At 41.2% G+C, this 23,473-nt stretch overlaps 1 protein-coding gene across 3 annotated transcripts; it reads right to left on the bottom strand.

The window, feature by feature from the left end:
- Positions 1 to 12,783: 12,783 nt before the first annotated feature.
- LOC147632034 (nucleolar/coiled-body phosphoprotein) lies at positions 12,784 to 23,226 on the bottom strand. 3 transcript variants are annotated; one of them, XM_086808616.1, is made up of 6 exons: positions 23,138 to 23,226; positions 23,024 to 23,107; positions 22,080 to 22,360; positions 21,861 to 21,950; positions 13,481 to 13,848; positions 12,784 to 13,395 (listed from the first exon to the last, which is right to left on the bottom strand). In XM_086808616.1, exons 1-6 carry the CDS (start codon positions 23,214 to 23,216, stop codon positions 13,131 to 13,133), a joined length of 1,167 nt encoding a protein of 388 aa, XP_086664742.1. In that variant the 5' UTR covers positions 23,217 to 23,226; the 3' UTR covers positions 12,784 to 13,130. The 3 variants fall into 3 exon arrangements, with proteins under 3 accessions (XP_086664742.1, XP_086664743.1, XP_086664741.1); XM_086808617.1 differs by lacking the exons at positions 23,024 to 23,107; positions 23,138 to 23,226 and adding exons at positions 22,454 to 22,851; positions 22,920 to 23,014; XM_086808615.1 differs by having other exon boundaries at positions 23,024 to 23,216.
- Positions 23,227 to 23,473: the final 247 nt, after the last annotated feature.

Here is a 23,473-nt window from a genome sequence, read left to right as displayed (position 1 = left end):
ATCCTTCTATTTATCTTTGTCACATAAAATGAAAAATCTACATTGGATATTTGAAATTCAATAATAACAAGATACTCCCTGATCTTGTTTGACCATGCTCTGGGTGCCTACTTCAAGCCATACAAGGCTTTGCGTAACCTGCACACAAAATTTGGCTATGTATCACTCTCATAACCTGGTGGCTACATCATGTAAGCTTCTTCTTGCAAATCACCATGCAAGAAGGAATTCTTTACATCCATTTGATACAAAGACAAACCCTTTGCTATGCAGCTATAGCAAGGACAACTCACGGTTGCCATTATTGCAACCAGGCTGAATGTCTCTTCGTAGTCAATGCCATAAGTCTACGTAGACTTTGGCTACCAATCTTGCCTTATACCTGCTCAGTGAACCATTAGCGTTATGCTTGACTTTATACACCCACTTACATCCAATTGCCTTCTTTTTCTTAGGAAAAGGCACTAACTCCCATGTTGCATTTGTATCGAATGCTGCCATCTCCTCATTCATGGCATCTTCCCATTTCTTATTTCCAAGTGCTTGCTCAAAACAAGTGGGCTCCAATTCTTGTATTGCTTTAACCATGCATGCATAATGATGGGATGTATATCCATCATATCTCAACTTGTCAATAGGGTATCTAACCCTCGTAGACCTGCGTACACCTGGATCACCTGTCTTCTCAAAACAGCCCTCGTTCTCCTTACACTTGGAGTAACCATAGATGGAATGCCAAGCTCCTCATCAAGGCTCTGCTTAGAGCCGCCTAGAGTCATTATCCACATATGAGTGACATGCTATTGTGACACATCAGGCACAAAAGATTGATCTACCTTTTTCTTCCCTCTATGTGATACATGTGTACCTGTATATTTGTCCTCAACTTGCCTGCTGACCATGGGCTAACATTGGATCCACTATTAGAGGACTCTCCAAGTCCACTAAGTACTTGTGATTGCTGCTCTACATGTGGTGTAACATCAACACTTCTTACATCTGCATCTTCTGTTGCCTTCACTACTAGTGTATACCACACCTACTATCTCGTCAAAGACATCTCTGCTTACTTGCATCTCACGAGTGGTAGGGTTATAACATCTATAACCTTTCTACTCCATAGCATAACCAATAAAGATGCATTTCTCTACCTTTGGATCCAACTTTGTTCTCACTTCATCATGAACATGCACATATGCAATACACACAAACACTTTCAAGAGGGAGACACATCCGGTCTTATGCTTGTAAACTTCTATTCAAGCGTAATACCATGAACAACTACTGGCAGTGGATGTCATGTTCATAATGTACACAAAAGTTGCTACTACTTTTGCCCAAAAATAATGTGGCATATTCTTTTCAGCCATCAAGGCACGCGCCACTTCTGCAATGTGCCTGTTTTTTCTTTCTACAATACCATTCTGTTGTTGCAGAGTGTACTTGCATGTAAACTGTCTCTTGATTCCCTGATTTCTCAAGAAATCACTGAACTCATTGGAAAAATATTCTCCCCCACCATTTGATCTTAGGCATTTTATTTAAATGCCTTTTTCCTTCTCGACCAAGGCTTTAAATCTCTAAAAGTGAGCAAACACCTCACTTTTCTCCTTCATGAAGTAAACCCACACTTTCCTAGTGTGGTCATCAATGAATGTAACATAACTTCCAGGCATAGAAGTTGTTCTTGTCCATCTTCTCGATAACAATCTGATTGATTTTGTCACTAGAAATGTTTTCTTGTAACAATCAAAAAACTACAACAGACAATTTTTGTATGCAACACCTGTAACACAATAATATCTTCTGTGCCTACTGCAGCAGTGGTACTTCAGCACAACTTGTAGGTCGCTAGATTTGACCAGAGTACATGTACATACACCCAATGTCAACAATACATGTGCAAACACTGTCTGCACTCCCAAAATGCACTGTTGCACTACAATAACCAGATTTTGACTAGAGATAGTTCTCAACTAGAACTTCCTGAAACTATCGAAAATACCTTGCAATGACAGAACGGAGACCAAAACACGTCCAAAACATGATTTTGGCCCAAAACTTTAGTACAAAAAGTACTACATACCTCACATGCACCTCCAAGCCTATGAAGACAGCTCCTCAATATCGAAGATGTGTAGTTCCTGGAGCTACCGAGGGGTGTTGTACCTAAACCAAGAAGGGAAAGAATGGTGATGCTCTTACCAGTGTACTGCTTGCTTGCTTATTCTTGCCTCTTTCTTGCCTACTTAGCTCTCACACGAACCGCAGCTCTGATACCATAAAGAGAATGTGGGGGAGAGAGAGAGATCTTAAGTTATTTGCAAGCAAAACACACACACAAGAGAGTGCAAGACACAAGAGAGAGATGGATGGATGAATTTTCTCCTATCTTCTTCTCTTCTCTACAACCATATAACTAAAAATAAGAGTAGATAAATAAAGGGAAAGTACTCTCCTACAACAACATACATAAAGGGAAAGTACTCTCCTACAACAACATACAAAGTGGTCGGTCGATAGTGTGAACCCGACTATATGAGTTGGTGCTACAACTATGCCATAACTCTAGTACTCCAAAGTGGATGTCACATGGCATGTGAAGGTGGAATGATGGTGGGGGGTGTAGGAGGGATGACTTCTTAGAATGTGGGAGCAGCAGGTAGGGGCTCTTCATTTGTCATCGTAACTTGTAGCTGTAAGGTCGTCGTTCATGCATCCCAATCGATGTTGCATCTACATGTCCCATCCAACCCCGTCCAAGGAGTATTTCCTCGTGCATCATTCTTGCAAGCATCACATATAACTTCCCTTACAAGGGATTATTGCCAATGTGGAAAAAAAGCGGGATGGTGCCTAAGTAGTGAACATGCTGTGAAAAAAAGCGGGATGGTGCCTAAGTAGTGAACATGCTGCGATGCCACTGTTCCACTCAGCATATTTGCACAACATGATTCATGCAATCTGAATGCATACCTAGGTGTGCCTATCTTACATAGAAACATGCATTAGGCACTTTGAAATTATTAGGTCCCACACACAAACACAACAATTGAGCAAAAAAACCTTAAAAAATTCAATAGTTTTGATATCAATCTATAATCCTAATCCAATCTGAATCCATATCCATGATCCCATTTTTAAATCACCAACCTTTTTAAACAGTAGATCCCAAATATCATATTGCTAACATTATCGTTGGATTATTAATCTCATTTTCAGATTGTCACATTTCAAATATGTTCAGATCACCGATCCTAAAATTATCAAGTTCAAATCGTTTTAGATTTTGAATCGTCCCACTTTTCAGATCGTCAAATTTCAAATTGTTGCGGTGCAAACCATCGCACATTGGGATCATCGATCGGATCCACTAGTTGCCACATCAACATTGATGATTCAATTGGGATTTTTATAAACCCAAAAAGTAGACTTTGGGGTCCATTTGTTGATGATCTAAATTTGAGATGTGCATACGTGTTGTTCAAATCACTCCAGAGTATCTAAATCGCCACCCAATGAGTAAAATTGCACCCTACATTGTGCATGCATTAATATGCATCTCAACTATTTGTATCTTATCTACATTGACATCCATGATTGAGATCTGAGAAGAATTTGGGAGAGAGGATGAGCTTGAGCTCCTTACAAGCAAACACACTTAAGAGTAGACAAGCACACAAGAGAAATGGATGGATGAATTTTCTTCTATTCTCTTCTCTTCTCTACAACAACCATAACATAAGGGATAAGAGTTAATACTATAAGAGAGATGGATGGATCAATTTTCTTCTATTCTCTTCTCTTCTCTCTACAAGAATAATATAAAGAGATAAGAGTACATACTATAAGAGAGAATGCTCTTCTACTATAACATACACAGGTCGGTCCAAAGTGTGAGCCCAACTATGTAAGCTGGCACTATAACTATGCCATAATGCTAGTGCACCAAAGTGGCTATCACACAACCTATAAACCACTAGGGGCATATTGCCCATAATCTCACAAACCTAGCCAATGGCATAAGTGCGGAAGTTATCACCTAGGCAGGTCATCATGTACACAGCAGTAGAGCTGAGCTCGATATCTTAACACTCCCCCTTAATCTCAAATTCACACACTATACTCTAAGGAAGCTCCTAAACTTACAAAGTTTTTCTGTACCTAATTCCTTTATGAAGACGTCAGCCACTTGATCCTGTGTGGTGCTGACATATACCAAACCTACTAGAACCTTCTCCCTTACAAAATGAAAATATATCTCAATGTGTTACATCTTAGTACGATAAACTGGGTTGCTAGCCAATTATACTTATGTTCCTATTCACTGGCTTACCCATATCACAAAGTAGCTTCTAAAACCAATCTACCTTACAAGCTACCATAGTAGTGCCCCTATATTATGCATATGTGAAAAGATGCAGGGGAGAAGAGAGCTTGAGCTCTTGCAAGCACACACACACTCACAAAACCCTAAAAGAGAACACACAAGGTGAGAGGCTGAAAATCTTCTTCTTCTTCACACAACACTCAACACACCATATACAAAGATAAGAGTACATACAATATGAAATGTACTCAACCAAATACATACTAGGGTTCTCTATAGTGTGAACCCAACTAAATGAGCTGGCGCTATAACTATGCCAGTCTCTAGAATGGATGTTACACAGCCTGTCATCCCACTGGCCGCATATCACCCATGATCTCACCAACCATGCCAGTGGTGTAAGTGTGGGGCCTATCCCCAAGGCGGGTCATCAGTGTCCACCGCCTCACTAGATGAGCTCGATATCTCAACAATATGTACTCAACAAGGCAACTATCGATTGTTTTGTTGCTCCAAGTAACAACAGTACTCTCAAAGAAAACATAAAGTCAGTGGTAGATCTCATGTCTCTCAAACACTACCACCCCAGTCATCATATGTATACCCATGTAGTTGTATTACCACAACTTCATAGAAAAGTCCATAATCAATAGTGGACTTTATATATCTGAGCATCTGTCTAGCCATTTCCAAGTGTGGCTTCTTGGGGAGCTATATAAATGGACTCACAAGTCTAACAATATAGCTCAAATCTGGCCTAATAATGGTCATGTAGATCAAGCTACCCACTATACACTTGTACATAGTTGGATTCTCCAAAAGCTCACTTGTATCTATGAAAAGCTTAGTATTCCACTCCAATGTAGATCAAGCTACCCACTATACACTTGTACATAGTTGGATTCTCCAAAAGCTCACTTGTATCTATGAAAAGCTTAGTATTCCACTCCAATGGCATTAAAATAGGTTTATAGCCTATCATACCATACTTGGACAACATGTCCAAGACAAAACGCTATCACACGATCTCACCATCTCTATACCAAGAAAATACCATAGCTCACCAAAATCTTTTATCTCAAACTTCTCCTTCAAAAGTATCATGACATCATGTGTGTCAATCAAAGCATCCACATAAATGACTAGCAGCATAATCCCTCTATCTCATTAAGTAAAAAATCTACATTAGATATCTAAAATCCAATGGTGACAAGATACTCCTCGATCTTTTTTTACCATGCTTTGGGTGCCTACTTCAAGTCATACAAGGCTTTGCGTGAACCTACACATAAAATTTAGATACGCATCACTCTCGTAACCTAGTGGCTACATCATGTGAACTTCTTCTTACAAATCACAATATGAGAATGCATTCTTTACATACATCTGATATAAAGACCAACCCTATTTTGCAGCCATAGTAATGATAACTCTCACATTTTCCATTCTCAACCCTTGGTAGCCAAACTTACCTGATACATGTTCATAGATCCATTTGAGTTATGCTTGACCTTGTACACCCACTTACATCCAATTGCCTTCTTAGCAAAAGGAACTAATTCCCATGTCACATTTGTACCCAATGATTCCATCTCCTTATCCATGGTATTTTTCCTCTCTTTTTTCCCAAATTTCTACTCAAAACAAGTGTACTCTATCTCATGTATTTTTTTAACCATGTAAGCATAGTGATGGATTATATATCATCATATCAACCTATTAATAGGGTATTTAACCCGAGTAGATCTACTTACACTTGGATCACTCCTGGGTGTCCTCAAAACAATCTCGTTCTCTTTAACCACCACTGACAAAATGCCAAGCTCCTCACATCAGGGCTCTGCTTGTTTTGCAGCTAGTAGAGTCACCATCCACATAAGAGTGACCTGCAGAGACAAATCAGGCATAAAAGGTTAATCTATCTTTTTCTTCCCTCTTCCCTTTTCATGATACACCTACAATACAAAAGGTTGATATACCTTTTCTTACAAGTGTAGAAGCACCTATAGCACCACACGATGATGCATCTACATTCCTCTTGCATTTGTCCTCAACCTGCCTGGCCATGGACTAACAGTGGATCCACTACTAGAGGCTACTAGATAACTCTTCAAGTCCACTAAGCACCTATGATTACTACTCTACATGTGGGATAACATTATTACTTCTTCTTACATCTATATCTTCATTTCCTTCACCGATGTATACTGGCTACTCAGCTCATTAAAGACGACATCTCTGCTTACTCAAATCTCAAAAGTGATAGGGTTATAGCCTTTCTAATCTTTCTACTCTGAAGCATGACCAATGAAGAAGCATTTATCTACCTTTGGATCTAACTTGGTTCTCACTTTATCAGGAACATGCATATATGTAATACATCCAAACACTTTCAAGTGAGACACATCTAGTTTTATGCTTGTAAACTTATGTTCAGGCGTCATCCCATGAATAGCTGCTGTGGGGGTCCTATTCATAACGTAGACAACAGTTTTCTACTACCTTGGCCCAAAAATAATCCAATATATTCTATTTTTAGACATTAAGGCATGAGTATCTTTCTACAGTGTGCCTTTCTTAAATGTTCTTGGTTTTCCTTTCTATAACACCATTCTGTTTTTACAGAGTGTGAATTGTCTCTTGATTTCTTGCTTTCTCAAGAAAGCACTGGACTCATTAGATAAGTATTATCCCCTATTATATATGATCTTAAGCATTTGATCTGCATATCTTTTTCCTTCTCAACAACCAAGGCTTTAAACCTTTGAAAGTGACTAAATATCTCACTTTTCTCCCTCATGAAGTATGCTCACACTTTCCTAGTGGAATCAATCAATGAATGTACCACAACTTATAATTGTTACAATCATGGTCGATCCCCATACATCAGAATGTATAACATCCAATGACCTTACGTTGACATAGTTTTCATGTGGGAAAGCATGTTTTTGGCCTACTTACCAAGCTGACATGTTTCACATACTTTGTGCATACTGTCAACCTTAAACTTTGGCAAACTTGCAATAATATTTTGGGCTTGTATAGACTTCAGATGTCACATGAAAACTGCACTTATGCCTTATGTCAATACTTGTGATGACACGTCCCATGCGTAAACATGGATGCCTTCACCTCAAACATGTTAACATCCAAAGTAAACATCCTGTAATTTTTGTTACCCTTTATAACCAAGCGATACTAATTTTTGAAGTCTTTCGGAAACAAAGCACCCTTTATAACCAAGCGGTACTAATTTTTAAAGCCTTCACCTCAAACATGTTAACATCCAAAGTAAACATCCTACCATTTTTGTTACCCTTTATAACCAAACAGTACTAGTTTTGAAGTCTTCCGAAAACAAAGCACCCTTGAGGATTGAACCTCACTTGCAAACCTTGCTCAACCATCTGTCCAAGAGAAACCAGGTTTTTTGTAATATTAGGAACATGAAGAACATATGTCATTCCATCCTACATAGACAATAGCACTTTACCAACATGCACAATGGGGTATGTAGTATCATCACATGTTCCTACATACCTTTGTTTTTTTATTTTCTACATATCTCAAAACCACTCACCATGACTGGTCATATGCTTAGAGGTGCCAAAATCCACATACCAAATATCTCCTGATCCTAACACACATCTTGTGTCATGGAACTGAGCATGAGATGCATCATAAACCACTGCTCACTTCTTGTGTCACCACCTTGTTCACTTTTTTCATAACCCTGTTTACTTAATGATGCATAGTTACCTCACTACAACTTTCCAATTTTGATATCATTCTACGTTTTATACTAGTCCTTTACAATGTGCCCTAGTTTACTATAGCAATAGCACTGCATGCTATTTGTATTTTATTTGTATCATTGTACTTTTTATACCAGTCCTTTACAATATGCCCTAGTTTACTATAGTAATAGCACTCCATACTATTTTAGTTTCTTTGCCAAACACCTTGGCCTCTCTGGCTCCCCCTACCTCTAGAGTGGCCTCTTCCACCTGTATGAGTGATTTTCTTGTTGTTATTGATGTTTCTAGTTTTGATTTCTAAATCGATCATCATCATTTCCTCTAGATGATAATATGCCTCTATCTCTACCAATGTCTGAGTAGAAGGCTTGCTCATGGAAATCTCTAAAGGATGAACCTCCCCCAATATTTATCTTCTCATAGATAAAGAGAGTAATCAGTTCCCAAAAATTAGAAAAGTTCTCTCAAACTCTAATATAGGTCTAAAAATTTACCACAAGTAATCATTTATACTCAACTTCCGTCTGGTCACATTATGCAACTCCTGATTTAGCTACATTTTTCGAGCTTGAGTGTTTATACAGTACATCTTCATCAAGGTGTCTAGAGCCTCCTTGGGCATTTGTTTATCCTATAATATATACAATCATAGAGGGTGTCACACTAACAAACAACTAGTACAACACTATTATGGCTCTTTCATGCCATGCTTTATATGGCTACACCTATTGAAGGGAGGGATTTTCTTTAGCAATCTCTAGCTCCTTTTCATCACCTATGACAAACTCCCAATATCCATTTCCCATAAGGAAATTAGTTATACTCATTTTTCAAGCCTGGAAATTATTCTTGTCAAGCTTCTCGCTCACAATTTGCGATGAGCTGTGAGTAGACACCTTTACCTATAGCAACTTACCAAATAGTGCTTGCAAAAGCTTATACACTTACTGCAAGCGTGCAATCACCAACACAACGGTACTATAAACCTATTATATCGTAACTATATATATGAGATAATTACACAAACATACATCAACCAACAACTTACAAATCTCATTCTCTATACAAAATATCCTTGTAACCAAATTTATGTCCCAACTTTACACCAAACCATAAATTAAGCAAACACAGCCAAAATTAACACTTTCACAGAGTACCTACAAAAAACTTGCATAGCTAAAATAGGGCCCGAAATGGCCTCAAATCCAAATTATGGAATCCGGAGGGTCCTACGTACATCACCCACATAAAATAATTCCCCTTGCTTCATCGCAAAATGCACCTCAAGATGTGACAATGTGCCTGATGTTGCTCTTGCTTAGCACAGCAGCTACAAAGATTTGCTTCCAAATCAACGGGAAAGAGATGAAATTATCCTTACCCGTGTACTACTTCCTCTTGAGCTCTTCACACAAACCATCGGTGCTCTAATACCATGTGAAGAATGTAGAGGAGAGGATGAGCTAAACTCCTTGTAAGCAAACACGCATACACGAGTTGACAAGCACATAAGAGATAAGAGAGAGGGATAGCTGAATTTTCATCTATTCTCTTCTCTTATCTATAACTATAACATAAAGAGATAAGAATAAATAATATAAGGGAAATCACTCTCCTACTATAACATATAAAGGTCAGTTCATACTATAGGAGCTATAATTATGCCTTAACTCTAGTACAAAGGGACTATCACACAACCTTTAAACCACCCATAATCTAACTAATCCAGACAGTGACCTAAGTACAAAAGTTAATGCCCAGGTGGGTCATTAATGTCTGTAGCACTAGTTGAGCTTAATATCTCAACAAGTTTACTCCCCTATCTAAGGTAATTGCTTTGCACACCTCTAATTGCAATAGAGATTTGGCATAGCTCCCCCAATTAGTATGGTGGAAGAGTGTGCCTTGCTTCCCTAGATATTTGTAGGATATGTATGCTTTAAGGCTTTACACAAGATTGACATAGGGTCAACCCAATAGTCAGGACTCTACCCAAACTTACCCAGAAGGCATGCAAGTTGAAAATTTACAACTATTATTGCCTATTACATTGCCTGGCATTAGATGCATGGTAACAGTTATGGGTTATGCATAAGTTACTCCAGAGCACAAAGAAAGTTGCATAGAGGGGATATTGAAAAGCCAAGAACTTTATAAGATCAAGTTAAAGATGACTAAAGTAGTTTATCGTGAAATTTTTAATACAAAGCCATGTAACTTGATTGCCTCGTTTTTGTCTTATCGTTGACTACAAGCATTGCTCCATTTGCTCTCCCACGACAACCCACTGCCTGAGTACACACTACTAGTCACCATCGCTCCACAATTGTGTGCCTCCCCACCCAACAAACCACACATACATCAGCTCTGTGTGCCAATAGCCAACTCGTAAAGGAGCACCCAACAAACCACACATACATCAGCTCTGTGTGCCAATAGCCAACTCGTAAAGGAGCAGCCGACTTGAAGAAAGGACTTTCTCCATCACCTACCTGCGTCAAATCGACAAAAACAACATCAACACTAAGCACTTGCAAAAACCAAAACAAAGAAAGTATTCATTAGAAAATTTAGGGCTTTTCAAAATTTATATAAATTCTACTTAATTAAAGCATTAATATTAAATCCTTCATCATTTTTCAAAATTGAGAAGTCTATAAACATGTGAGACCTCTTCAAAAACGATGATGTATTGGAAGACATTTCCTACAAGAGGAGTTTCACATGGTGCATATGTCCCATGCACATGGGCACATGATCATCACCACAATTACATACTTGGCATCATTGGAAACTCAAACCCAGTGCTCTCCCCACTAACACTACTATGATTTGGCTTCTCTGGACTAGGTGGCTTTTGAATAAGACCATTCACTATCAAGTGCATCAAAGATAATAATCATGCTCCAACTCTTAGAATAATAGAGAGGCCAATCAAAAGGCCACCAAAGCCACCTCACCTACCCGCACTTGTGAATGAATCTACATTGAGATTTGTGAAAGTGAAGGTCCAATGGTGGAACAAAATTGATTAGCCGTCTTTTGTACACTGGCTAAATTTGTGCAATATAATTAGAGAGTGTCAAATGTTCTCTACGTGGGGGATCACTATTTTGATAGTGAATTCAACAAGTTGACACTAAAATTAGAATTATTGCATTGTGGTAAAGGAAAACACAACTATGCTTTGTGTTCATTCCAACTATTGCATTGTGGCTCACTTGTAAGGCTCATCTAATGGCTTGTCCATTACCTTGCATGGCACGTGTTTAAAATGGTGACATTTAACTTTCATCATAGAAAAAACATGCACATACTATCATGTGCATGCAAAAGGGAGATTTTCTTAAGATCAATAGGAATCATATATAGTATTGTTGTCATCCAATGTATTTGACATCCTGAACTTCTTTTAATATTTGCATATACACTTACAAGATATAATATGTACACGTATGGAATCTGTTTGTTCTTTACTAGCATTAATATGAACATGTATGCAATCTGTTTGTTCTTTACTAGAATTAATATGAGCATGCATGCAATCTATTTGTTACAATTTCCAATAAAGATAAGTTTTGGACCTATCTTTGCTAAAGGACCTTTGTAACATTCCAAATTTTGCCTACTAAAAAACAATAAGGGTTCATGGTTAGCCTACCTTTCTTGTTTATAAAAGATTTATTTCATACTTTGCTCTATTTATTTTTATACAATAAAACCCACATTCTATATAACTTGAAAACATAGCATGTATATCTATATGCACATGTGATCGAATTTCTATGATAAAATCTGAAGAAGTAAATGGTCTTTCGTGATGTAGTTGTCATCTTGGTTCTCACATTGATGTATTGATATAAGAAAATTTAACATTTCATATGGAAGATAAATATTGGTCTATTGATTGATGGTTTCTCTATATCCAAAAGACCCTATTACTTCAAGTACCCCCTGTGTTTTCCAATCTACCGTCTGTTACGACAAGTGGAGGCGTAAATAGAATTTGTGTAATTGATCATCATGGTTCACGCAAAGCATTTCATATACAACAATACAAATTAAAATTGCACTTCAAGACTGAAAATTAGAAGAAACCTATAGCTGAACTCCAGAAGCACCCAAAAGATTCATGCCTATTGATCTATGGATTGATGGTTCTCTATATCCAGAAGATCCTATTACCCCCTATATTTTCCAATCTACCCTCTATGATGAAATTACAGCAGGTGGAGTATAACAATACAAATTAAAATTGCACTTCAAGACTGAAAATTAGAAGAACATTCCAGCTAAACTCAAGAATCACCCAAAACATTCATGCCTTGGAAAGACTGCAATGGGTCCTTGTCAAAGGCAAATGGAAAACAAGAAATGTTGACAATGTGAAGCTTGAATGCGATGACTTCAAGAAATCTATGTAGGCAGCAAGGTAAACTGCTTTTCCTACAAAAATTTATTATGCATTACTATCCAATAGGACTCCAAAGATTCAACCCACCACTAAGGCAGCACTCATTCTGTGGATACCCCAGAAAAAAAGGACACTAAAAATATCATCATATGCAGACATGTGAGTACCAGTCGTCTTGGCACGGCAACAAATTTGCATGCGAGTGCATCTTGCATGGAGTTGACTTTCATCGATGCTGCCATATTTAGCACCCCTTTATCCCAGTCATTCTCACTTCCTTGTGCTCCTCAACTTTTTAAGTACTGTCGATTAAAAGTAGGAATAAAGGGTTGAGAAGCTAGGAAGCCTCTTAAGACCACACAAAGTGGAACATCAAAAGTCGTTTTTAAACCTAAGGTTGCACTACTCAACTTGCACAATATCAAGGCTAAATATAATTTATGTACCTTATGGCATAAAGCACATTGACATATCTAAGAATAAAGACCTATGTTTTTCAAAATTGGCACATAAAAAGTCCCTTGAGCCTTTCAACTCTTCAAGAGAATGGCAACAAAGATTAACTGAAAGCCATTGGCCAAGCTATTAATTTCAGATCTCTTCCTTGTTAATTGTCTGCCCTTTGGTTTTACCCCAACCACTGCTCTGCACCTCTGTCTCCATCTGCCCCTACCGAATGGCGTATGCTTATCTTGGCTTGTGAATATTGGTTTTGCAGCCGCTCAAAGGCCGTCACATCCAGCTTCCCAGTGGCACCCTTACCCTGCTTCCTTCTGACTTGTTGGTCCTTTACTGAACCCCATAGCTTCTCAATGGCATCCCTCTGTTGAACTGTAAATTTCGACATGTTATCAAAGGCGTGCTTTACCAATATATCTATGATGGTTTGAGCCCTGTGGCAAGAAGACCAAATATACCGTAAGGCTTCTAAACATTCCTTCAAGAACAGAGTTGAAACAAAGTGTTTTAAGTTCTGACCACGTCAGCCTGTAACGCCCTGCAGCAATTTCCAAGCATGCCATTAAAGCTTCTCTCCGTTCTCGCAGCAGCCTTTCCTCATACTCTTGAGCCTTCCTGCTTGCAGCCTCTTCCTCTTTCCTTCTGTTGATCCTCTCCTCCTTTTTGGAAGGTCTTGACAAAAGTGCATTCAGGCCAAAAGGATCATTATCCACTTCTTTTGCTTGCATTAAGCTGTTAGAAGCTTCACCAGCTTGTGGTTCTTGATCTGACTTCTTAATTGATGATGCTGATTCACTGTTGATTACTGTGTCAAAGACATCTTCAGCTGAAGTTGCTTCTGGAAGTAAATTAACATCTTGCTTTACCCTACTGGCAGCTTTGGAAAACTGAGACAAAAGAAGACAACCATAACAGTGAGTGCCTATATCAAAAGCTTATTTGAACGCACACTAATCTGAATTAGCCAGACAAAAATCTTGCTCTGATACCAATCTGAGATACTTATGCAGAAGTGTTTCTCCTAGCAGATAAATCATGCACCAAGTTGATCTAGACAAAAAGTAACATAGTTATGCTGTCATGTGCACACCTTGTGCAAGACATGTGCAGGCTATTCCAGAGCTATTTCCCTGAAGGGCAACAGATAAAGAACCAGACTAAGACAGATTGGAGCTTGTGCTGCTAGGTTTGGAACAGGAGAACCTTGTGGAAAAGGACAGGAGGCTCAGCCAGATTTGGATGGAGTACTTCTCTGTCAGCTGCAATATGATAATGATTTATTTGTCCTGGACCTGGCCGACAGCAGGTCGGCCAGTCCATGCAGGTTGTTCCAGCCCTATAAAAGGGCACACTTGCCCATGATTAGATTCTTCGATTGGGCTTTAGACTTAGTCACTAGAATAGGACTAGACTAGGTATGTCTACCTTTTCCAAGACAGCCTATGGCTGTAGGACTTGTACTACCTTTTTTGTACATTATGAATATACTGATACTCAGCTCTCTCTCCCTCCCTTCTCTATCTTCTGTTTGCATTTTGCATTAGCATGTTCCAAGATGGTGTTTAGGGCTGAAAGAAGACTCCAGAGCTTCCACATGTGTAAAAGGCCACGCTTACTGATGATTAGATTTTTTTTTTTCGAGAAAAGATCCTTTCATTAGTTATATAAAAAACGCCCGTAGGGCTACAAAAGATCTCGCCTGCTCATAAGAGAGACAGAGCAGTGAATACAGCATGGCAGCCCGGGAGACTCTCCCTAGGTGCTGCAAAATACAAGCATCAGTACAAAGAACTAAGAGGCTAAATCATACAATAGGGGGGGGGAAGAGCCAAACAGGTGGCCTGTAGTGCCAACGGGGGGATCCCGTGTGTAAGGGTAGAAAGGACCACAGCGCCAAGTGGTGTGAAAGACCTGGCGCCGTAAGATCGCCTCATCCGAGTCTCCCCGGATGCGGTCGTACTGTCCTCGCAGGGTGTGGATCAACTCCTGCCAAATCCCCCGTACAGTCTTTGCTGGTGGCTCCAATCTCCCCTCAAAGGCCGTAAAGCACCGAGCCCTCCAGGTGAACCAGATGGTGAGGCTGCTGAGGAGCTCCCATCGTAAATCCCTCTCCTATGTCCAGCTAGCGGACGAGAAATCCGTGCCGGAACCAAGCGAGGCTGGCCCCTAATAAATCTGATGGCCTGACTGCCCTGCTCCATCTCATAGCCCATAGCAAGCCCTGACGAAGTCGACCAAGCAGCGGCACCCCACGTAAATATACCCTCTGGAGAGAGGGGGACCAGAATACGCAGCATCCGCAGCCAAATCTGCTGCGCCTGAGGGCAATCCCAAAGGCAATGTCTCTGTGTCTCCATAGGGTGGCCGCATCGGACGCAGGCCGCCGGAAGACCGCTATAAACAAGCCAAGTACCAACTGTTGAGCCCCTGTGGGCGACCAGCCACTGAAAAGTCGAGATCCTGCGGGCCTGTCGACTAGCCCAAAGCCGAGCCCAAAAATCCTCCAGGAACTCCTGTGAGAGTCCCTGTAGTCGCCAATGCCCCGCTGCCGCTAGAGAGACCATCCTCCTCGCCGTCAAAATATGTCGCCCCAGTCGAACAGTATACTGGAAAAAGGTGATCTCTCTGGCCTCAAGGGATGCATAAGGATCATGCCACTCGTACTCCCCGGGGTCCCACTGTAGCCGGGCCAAGGGGCGCGCTGCATATGCCCATATGCGCCAATCCGGGAGCACATCAGCAGGGTCGGGATCAATATGCCACTTCCGAGAAGCGGCGGCCACTACCCGAATCCTCTGAAAGGTGCACTCTGTAACCAAAGGCGACTCCACCTCCACTCTCTGGAGTCTGCCCTCATCCTAAATCTCATAGTAGAGGCAACTGCCATCCTCAGTGCAAGCTCTGACAGCAATCAAGATCTCCAACTGTGTAAAGGCTCCCATCCACCGTGGGGCCACTGGCTCGAGAGGCGTGAACCACTCCTCTGTGAGTGCCTCCTGAATATCATCCCTCATAATCAACCCCCCTCTGAAGTGACTCAGCCTCTCCACCTGGATCTCCTCTGGTAGACTGCAGAAGGCCTGCCAGTCTCCAAAACTACGAGCTGGGCCTGCCGCTAAAGGCCCCCAGGCTAGCCGAGGCCGAGAACCCAGCATATGACCCTGCTCTGTGCGAACCGCTGGGCTCCAGATGAGCGGCTGTCTGGCCCGCTCCTCAACACAAGAAGGAGGTCGCTGAGAGAGCCCCGGTCTCAGCAGCTCCCAAGCTCTCAGGATACTCAAAGCAAATCTGTCCTCCCATCCTCTACTGAGGCCTGTCCTCCTCATCTCTATAAAGATCCAACGAATCTCTGGTGCCCAAGTGCCCCCTGCTGGGGACGCCCGAGCCTGCAACCGCTGCAAGAGGAGCTCTTTCCAAGGCTCAACGCCTGGAAGCAACCCCCGAACGATAAGCTTCCCCAATAAAGCTCTACTCTGATCGACTGGATCTATAATGCCCAAACCTCCCTGAGCCAGCAGAAGTGTAACCTTCTTGGATTGGGTCTTAGACTTAGTCACTAGAGCAGGACTAGACTAGGTATTTCTACCTTTTCCAAGACAGCCAATGGCTGTAGGACTTGTACTAACTTTTTGTACATTATGAATATACTGAATACTCAGCTATCTCTCCCTCCCTCCCTTCTCTATCTTCTGTTTGCGTTCCGCATCAGCATGTTCCAAGATGGTGTTTAGGACTGAAAGAAGACTCCCAGACATAGTCACCAGAAACGTTTCGGGGTTTTTGACGTTTCAGGATAAAACGTTTTGTCTTTCAGCTAAGAAACGTGGAGGTTCCGTAATTTTTCTATATAAATACAATAAAATGGTTTAGAACTTGTAGTTTGTAGGATTATTTGTAGGCCTACCTAATGCTAGCTAGGCACTTAAAATATGGTAAAAGCTTAGGCAATTGTGGTCACAATTGGACAATTGGGGAGTTGTGGAATTGTGACTCTGGGAAATTGGGCAATTGTGAGAAATTGGGGATTTATGAGAAATTGGGGAATTGAGAATTTAAGAAATTGGGAATATTGGGAAATTTGTGAGAAATTGGGGGAGAGAGGAGGAGGAGGAGGAGGAGAAGAAGAGGAAGAGGTGACTGCAAATCGCATGCAAGAGAGAGAGAGAGGATGTTTGGGCTGTACACGGAGAGAGAGAGAGAGAGAGAGAGAGAGAGAGTGTGTGTAAACCCAACATTTTTTTTTAAAAAACACTTAGACAAAAATTAAAAATTAAAAAAAATTAAAAGATAATTTGTTTTTTTAGAAACAAAAAAAAATCCCTATTTTTGAAACGCGTTTCTGGCGTTTCGGCTATTTCGGAGTTTCTCAGCCAAGAAACGCGCTTCTATGTGACTAAGCTCCCAAAGCTTCCGCATGTGACATTTTGACAGTGCAACATGGACATTTCTCTACCATTTAGTCAATTTAGAGGGTGTTTTTGTGGCCTAGTCTAGGTCAATTTTGGGACATCCTATTGCATTTGGTCCAAGTAGCCAATGTGGATACTTAGACAAAGTTCCCAAGCAAGGAGTAGATTCTAGAGAATGATCCCTAGGTGACACAGCCAGACTTGAAGGTGATACCAACAGAGTGAAAGAATGGGTACTATGCTGTGATACCCACAAAGAAATGTTGCAAGAACTGTACAACACTGTATATGGACAGCAAGCATAAAGGAGAAAAGAAGATCACTGCTGAATATCACCAAAAAAGGTAGTACATCATGTGGAGCAGCATGAGGGAGGTCCTATAGATGTTGCCTATCACTGCAGAAGCTCAAAAGAGAGATGATCTGAGGGAAAAGGGAGCCAGCCCTTTTATACTACCTCAGTATGCTGGTCAGCCAGCTAGCAAGCCGACAGCATGACTGTAGCAAAAAAATGCTATAAAATGCCTTAAAAATACCCAAATGGTAGAAAAAATGCTGAATAATCTCTGCTAAGATATGCCAATGTAGGGCTTCATATGGAGCCAGATACAAGCATGAATATGCATGGAAAAGTCCATCAAGGGATGAAATAATTTCCAAGAGGAAGGATAGTCCATCTCAAATCCCATACCAATTTCTAAGGTTCATGTGTGTCTCTCCAGGAGGAGGACGAGTTGAGTGCTTCAGAAGTTCCCAAAGCTTTCATGGAGTTGACCGTGCCAACAATTGGCCAGCATTAGTTGCTGGCCGACCAGCCCTTGTTCATATAAATAGCCTTCACTTGCATTCATACATCATCTATCTCAGCCATCAACAAGAGGCGCATCAGCATTTTCAGTCTATAGCCATAGATCACATCAGTCTTCAGCGTTTTGGAGCAAGCATTTCATCCTACAGCCATAGGAGCATCAACACATGAGCATTCAACCTCCGTCAGTAAAACACAGCAGTACACAGCATTTAGCCATCAAGGAACCTTGCGTTTTCTGCATACAACCAGTTTTCAGCATTCATCTCTTCATCATTTTGCTACAGCCATCTGGTGAAGGTAAAATGCACACATTCATTCATTTACAGCATTCATACATAGCCTAGAAACAGTCCCAAACAAAGGATAAAGAAGGCGGTGTGAGACTTGTGTGATAGGATCCTTAATTACGAATACTTCCGTTGCATGTTACACAAGGTGCAAGGGATTGGAGTAACACAAGCCCCCACCTTGCAACTTGTTAAGCCATCTAAGTTATTGAAGGGACTCAAGAAGAAGCAAGCAATTTATGTTGTTACAAGCTTAATCAAACAAGCAAAGAGTTAGATACGAAGGAACCTGAATGGTTAAGTGAGTATGCTTACATATTTCATTAAAATTTATGTGAAATGCCCCTGACTCGTGAGGTTGATTGTGAGATACTTTTGATCCTTGAGCCCAATCGACTATGAAAAGAGATTACAAGATGGTCGTTCTAGAAGTAATTGAGCTCGGGTAACAATTGAAGCAATATTTGGAGCAAGAATTTGTTCAGCCCAGTGTATCTCCTTGGGGTGCGGTAAATCTTGTAGGCATTTCAGCTCTCGAGTGATTTGGGTTTTAGGCTTATCTAGTAATTTTATGTCTCGTCTATACACACATTTTCCCGTCATACTCCGTATGTCTCCCTTGCTTGTGATGGAGCAAGTCAATCATCCACTTTAACCTCTCCACCCCTTGCCACTCTTCTACAAAGTTCCAATTCTGGGAGGGCTTTGTTCGTGGTCTCATCCTAGCTTGCAGCACATTAGAAGGTAGGTGCTAAAGGAGGATCCGGTTCGAGGCTACTTTTGGAGATTGCTTGTGTGGCTTGACATCCAGCAGCTGCCAGAATTCTGTCAGCTCTAGATTGGGCTTGTATAGGCTGACTTCGGCTCACACCTCCCTTTCATTGAGGGAGGGTTTGTTGGGAAAATCAATGTAAAAGGAGTTTCGTATAAATGTGTGTAAACTAGGCCTTAAATAAAGCGGTTCTTGTGTGTGAGAACCGCTAAGTGTGTAAGAGTTCTTTGTACATGGGAACAACCTTAAGGACTTATGTAAGCAATGTTGTGTAAAGGAGACACCTCGATGAACAGTGGACACTTGGCACCTCATCTTGACATGTGGCATATGTGGTGGCAACCTATGGCCACACCTCGTAAGGGCTCCTATTGAAAAGACCATCATTTTAATGTAAAACACAACACTTGCAAAGATGTAGTCTCTCATGCATCCTCCTCTTTAGATTAGGTTTATCTTTTTTAAGCTTTCATGTTTCCTATACTTGCCTCCCACCGCCATAGTCCAATCCTACACCAACACCATACAATCTGGAAAGGTTCTCAACAAACTATTGTGACATCTTTGCACATGCATCCCACACTTGGATGCCCTGTAAACATATCTGAACAAGAAGGTGCAAGATCTGGAGTGGAAACAGGTCCCATGTGAGCCCAGTCGGGGACAAGTCAACCAAGGTTCCACTCTAAACATCCGAGGTCAGTTGTGCATTGTCCTGCACATAATGCAGTGTCAGTCCATACTGTGAGTCTCCCTCCAGAATGATGTCAGATGAGCTGCGTATCTGGTTTGCAACCGGATGCCGGGCATATGTAGGAATTGCATGTAGTTTGCATGTAGTACAGGGTTAGCCCTTAGAGCTACCCCAAGAAGGGGATGTTCCATCCCATTGATTGGGCAAGGGGTAGGCCTTGTGCCACCCCAAGGGGGCCACAAGGGCCCTATGTGCTTCCCACCCGTCCTAGAGAGGGCTGGGCAGGCTATCGGCCAGCCCAAGAGGGCCTAGCCATACAGCTGACAGGCCTCTAGGCCCTGCCCGGCCAGGCGGCCAGGCAATAGAGGCTGTCCCAGAGCCATGGGCAGGCTGGGACAGCAACCTGGACACCATCCAAAGCATGCCCAGCCCAACAATGTGAAAAGGCTGCTTTATTAGCAGTTTATTGCTTCAAGGACCTGGTCGTGAGATTTATCAACAGGCTGACCCCTGTTTGGGTCAGCCGACCAGCCTAAGGAAGGGGTATAAATACCCAAAAGTGGAATTCAGTCATGCTATCTCATTATTCACAATCAGTGGTGCATTCCAAGGGCCAGGACAGCCAAGGGGAAGTGCTCCAGCCAAGGTGAAAAGTGCAGGTCAAGATTCAGTCTTTATTTTCAAATTTACATCATTCTAATAAAGCAAATACACCATTCATGGTGGGGGCCCTACAGAGGGTATTTGGGACCCAATACTGTGTCCTCTTCTCCCTCTCTCTCTCTCTCTCTCTATTTTTGTACATCTTCTTCAGTATTGTGCATTATATTCGTCGTGAATGAATATATTCGTCGTGAATGATTGCTGAATTCTAAGCAATTTGGTGGAATAAACAAATAAATTGCCGAGAAGTCAAATGTGATTGCAAATGCACTCGATAAGAAAGGGCCTACTTTAGTCATCACCACCCCATATCCGACCTTGATAAGCCTAGAGGAGCTTGGTCTACAAGACATGCACCACAAGTACGCGGATTCAGAAGAAACTCGCTACACAGTAGACATAGGCGCTTTCAGCTGGTAGACCATGTCAGTTCACAGTGCTTGGCTCTTATATCAGATCGACTATGTGTGCAGAAAAGTCATAGGGCTATCTTTCTCCACGACATGCATGATGCCGTCTCACCAAGACTGTGTGATAAAGTATCCTCATTGTCAAGTGAATACGACCAAACACCTTAGAGCTGGAGGATGGTTACATCCTTTGGATATTCCGAGTAGATAATAGAAGTAGATAATAGAAAAGTATCTCCATGGACTTTATAGGGGAATTACCTCGATCCAGCATTGGACATAATGCTATCTGTGTAGTAGTTGATCAACTCAACAAGATGGCTAGATTTTTAACGACTAGATCGACCATAAAGACAACTAAATTGGCGCAACAATTTGTTAATCAACTTTTTAGACTTTACGGGTTGCTTTTGGATATTGTGAGTGATATTGTGAGTGATAGGGACTAAGAGTTTACTGGACATTTCTGGCAAAGACTACACTGAGTCAAACTGATAGGGGCAAACACAAAGGATGAATCACGTTTTGGAGGATGTGCTTCGTGCAATTGTTTCCAAGAGACCATCTATTTGGGAGAGGTACATCCCTATGGTCGAATTTGCCTACTACAATGCTAAGCATATGCCTACTGGATACCATCCATTTATGCTTATGTATGTGTATTGAACCGTATATATGTGTATGCATATAAGTATATGTATATGTGTATATACTTACACATATACATGTGTACATGTATGTGTACCTATGTATATGTATAGTACATGTTCAAATGTATGTGTATATATTACACACATATATATATAACTCTCCAAAAAAACAGGAAATGAAAGTGCAGGTGTCTCTTACCCACCACGAAAGTATCATCTGTAAAGAAGTCATTTGCAACTTGCGCCCATAAAATCCAGACCTGCAACTTTCCTTGTTGAAGAGGGCTAAAACACTACAAAGCAAATAGATTATACTCACAAAGGTTCCACGCTAATCCAAGATTAACACACACTTAGTGATGAAACTAAGAAAGCATAACAAAAACAGCTTCTCTATTTTGTCATAAGAAATGTTTGATTACCTCAAGTTGCTCAGAGACTGCAGAAAAGAGCTCATGGTAGTCTTGCCTTAGGGCTGGTTCGGTTGCCAGAACTGGTGATGCCATGGAAGCCCTAAGTATCTCAAAGAACAAATCAGATGTATCTCTGGTCAGACTTCCCGATCGCACCAGTTGCACAGCCAGCTTTGAAGCTTTACTAAACTTGGCAGATTTCCCTATGTGGGCAGCAATTTTCCGCATTGCATCTGCAATTTGCAATGAGCTTGCATCCACCGTTGTTTTGAAACGCACTCGCTTTGCACCTGTAAGGACCAAGCATTTTTCAGGTTTGCAAAATGCATATAAGCGATTGCCCAAGAGTGCAGTCGTAAAACTTGGTTCATTGTTAATCTTACAGGCCACACACATCCCCTTATTCTCAATGTTCCATGACTTCTTTATTCTCTTGAGGACTTCTATTTGTCTATGAGATGCACTCTAAAGTAATCCTCCATTATCATCATCATCAACCATCACCATCACCATCGGCATCACTGCCGCTGCATCATCATATATGCCGCACCACCACTGCTGCAGTTGTCATAGTTGGTGCCTGCCAGCAGCACCATCATCATCTGCCACGGCCACCATCACCATCATCATCATATCACCATCCGAAATACCTCTCGTGTACAATCTCAACTTCTTTCTCGCTGTTTAAATTTCATGAGCAATATTCAAAGCCCACTAAAAGGTTCACCTCTGACACCCTCGAGCCCCCTGGACATTACTTTCCGAATTGCACATGATTAACCTTTGACTTGGCCTCTTCAATTTTATTGAACCCCCTGGACATTACGTTCCGAATTGCACATGATTAACCTTTGACTTAGCCTCTTCGATTTTATTGTATCACAAGGAACCAGTCACCTTTTAGATGAGATTTTTTTCCCAGAGGACAGTAGGACGAGATCGGAGGTGCTCACCTTCACCGTGCTCGTCTTCTTCAGTTGGACGTTTGATGGCAGACTTTGGGGCTAGGGTGGTGTGGGTTGGAGAGGCAGGTGCAGGTGCAGGTGCAGGTGCAGGTGCAGGAGCAGGAGCAGGGCAAGCTGGTGCAGCAGCGTCCGCAGAACTGAGAAGAGGCGGGAGGTCGCCGAAAAGCCCGTCCCGAGCCATAGCGACCTTTCTGTGTGAGAGAGAGAGAAAGAGTGAGGGACACAAATTGCCTTATTATGAATGTACTGTAGTATTTATTTATGTTATTTGAAATATAAAATATCACATTAGTATTATTCAATTTTAATGTTAGTAACACGATCCAACTCACACATCCATCAATAACTTTCTTATACAAATTATACATAAAATTCAAAACCAATTTTTATGTGCATTTTGATGACTAGTCATTATCATGGGGAGAAGAGGGATTTGCA

The sequence above is a fragment of the Cibotium barometz genome, chromosome 14 (assembly GCF_041138505.1).
Source record: "Cibotium barometz isolate CiBa-2024 chromosome 14, ASM4113850v1, whole genome shotgun sequence".
Classification (NCBI taxonomy): Eukaryota; Viridiplantae; Streptophyta; class Polypodiopsida; order Cyatheales; family Cibotiaceae; genus Cibotium; species Cibotium barometz.
This window is presented reverse-complemented; position numbering and strand designations above follow the sequence as displayed.

Excerpts from the sequence above, each read along its gene's own strand:
- LOC147632034 (XM_086808615.1), bottom strand. The coding sequence starts at position 23,216 with ATGGCTCGGGACGGGCTTTTCGGCGACCTCCCGCCTCTTCTCAGTTCT. Across the intron at positions 21,951-22,079 it reads CAGTCTCTGAGCAACTTGAG|TGTTTTAGCCCTCTTCAACA; the intron begins GTAATCAAACAT and ends TTTGCTTTGTAG. Across the intron at positions 13,849-21,860 it reads TTACAGATGATACTTTCGTG|TTTTCCAAAGCTGCCAGTAG; the intron begins GTGGGTAAGAGA and ends CTTTTGTCTCAG.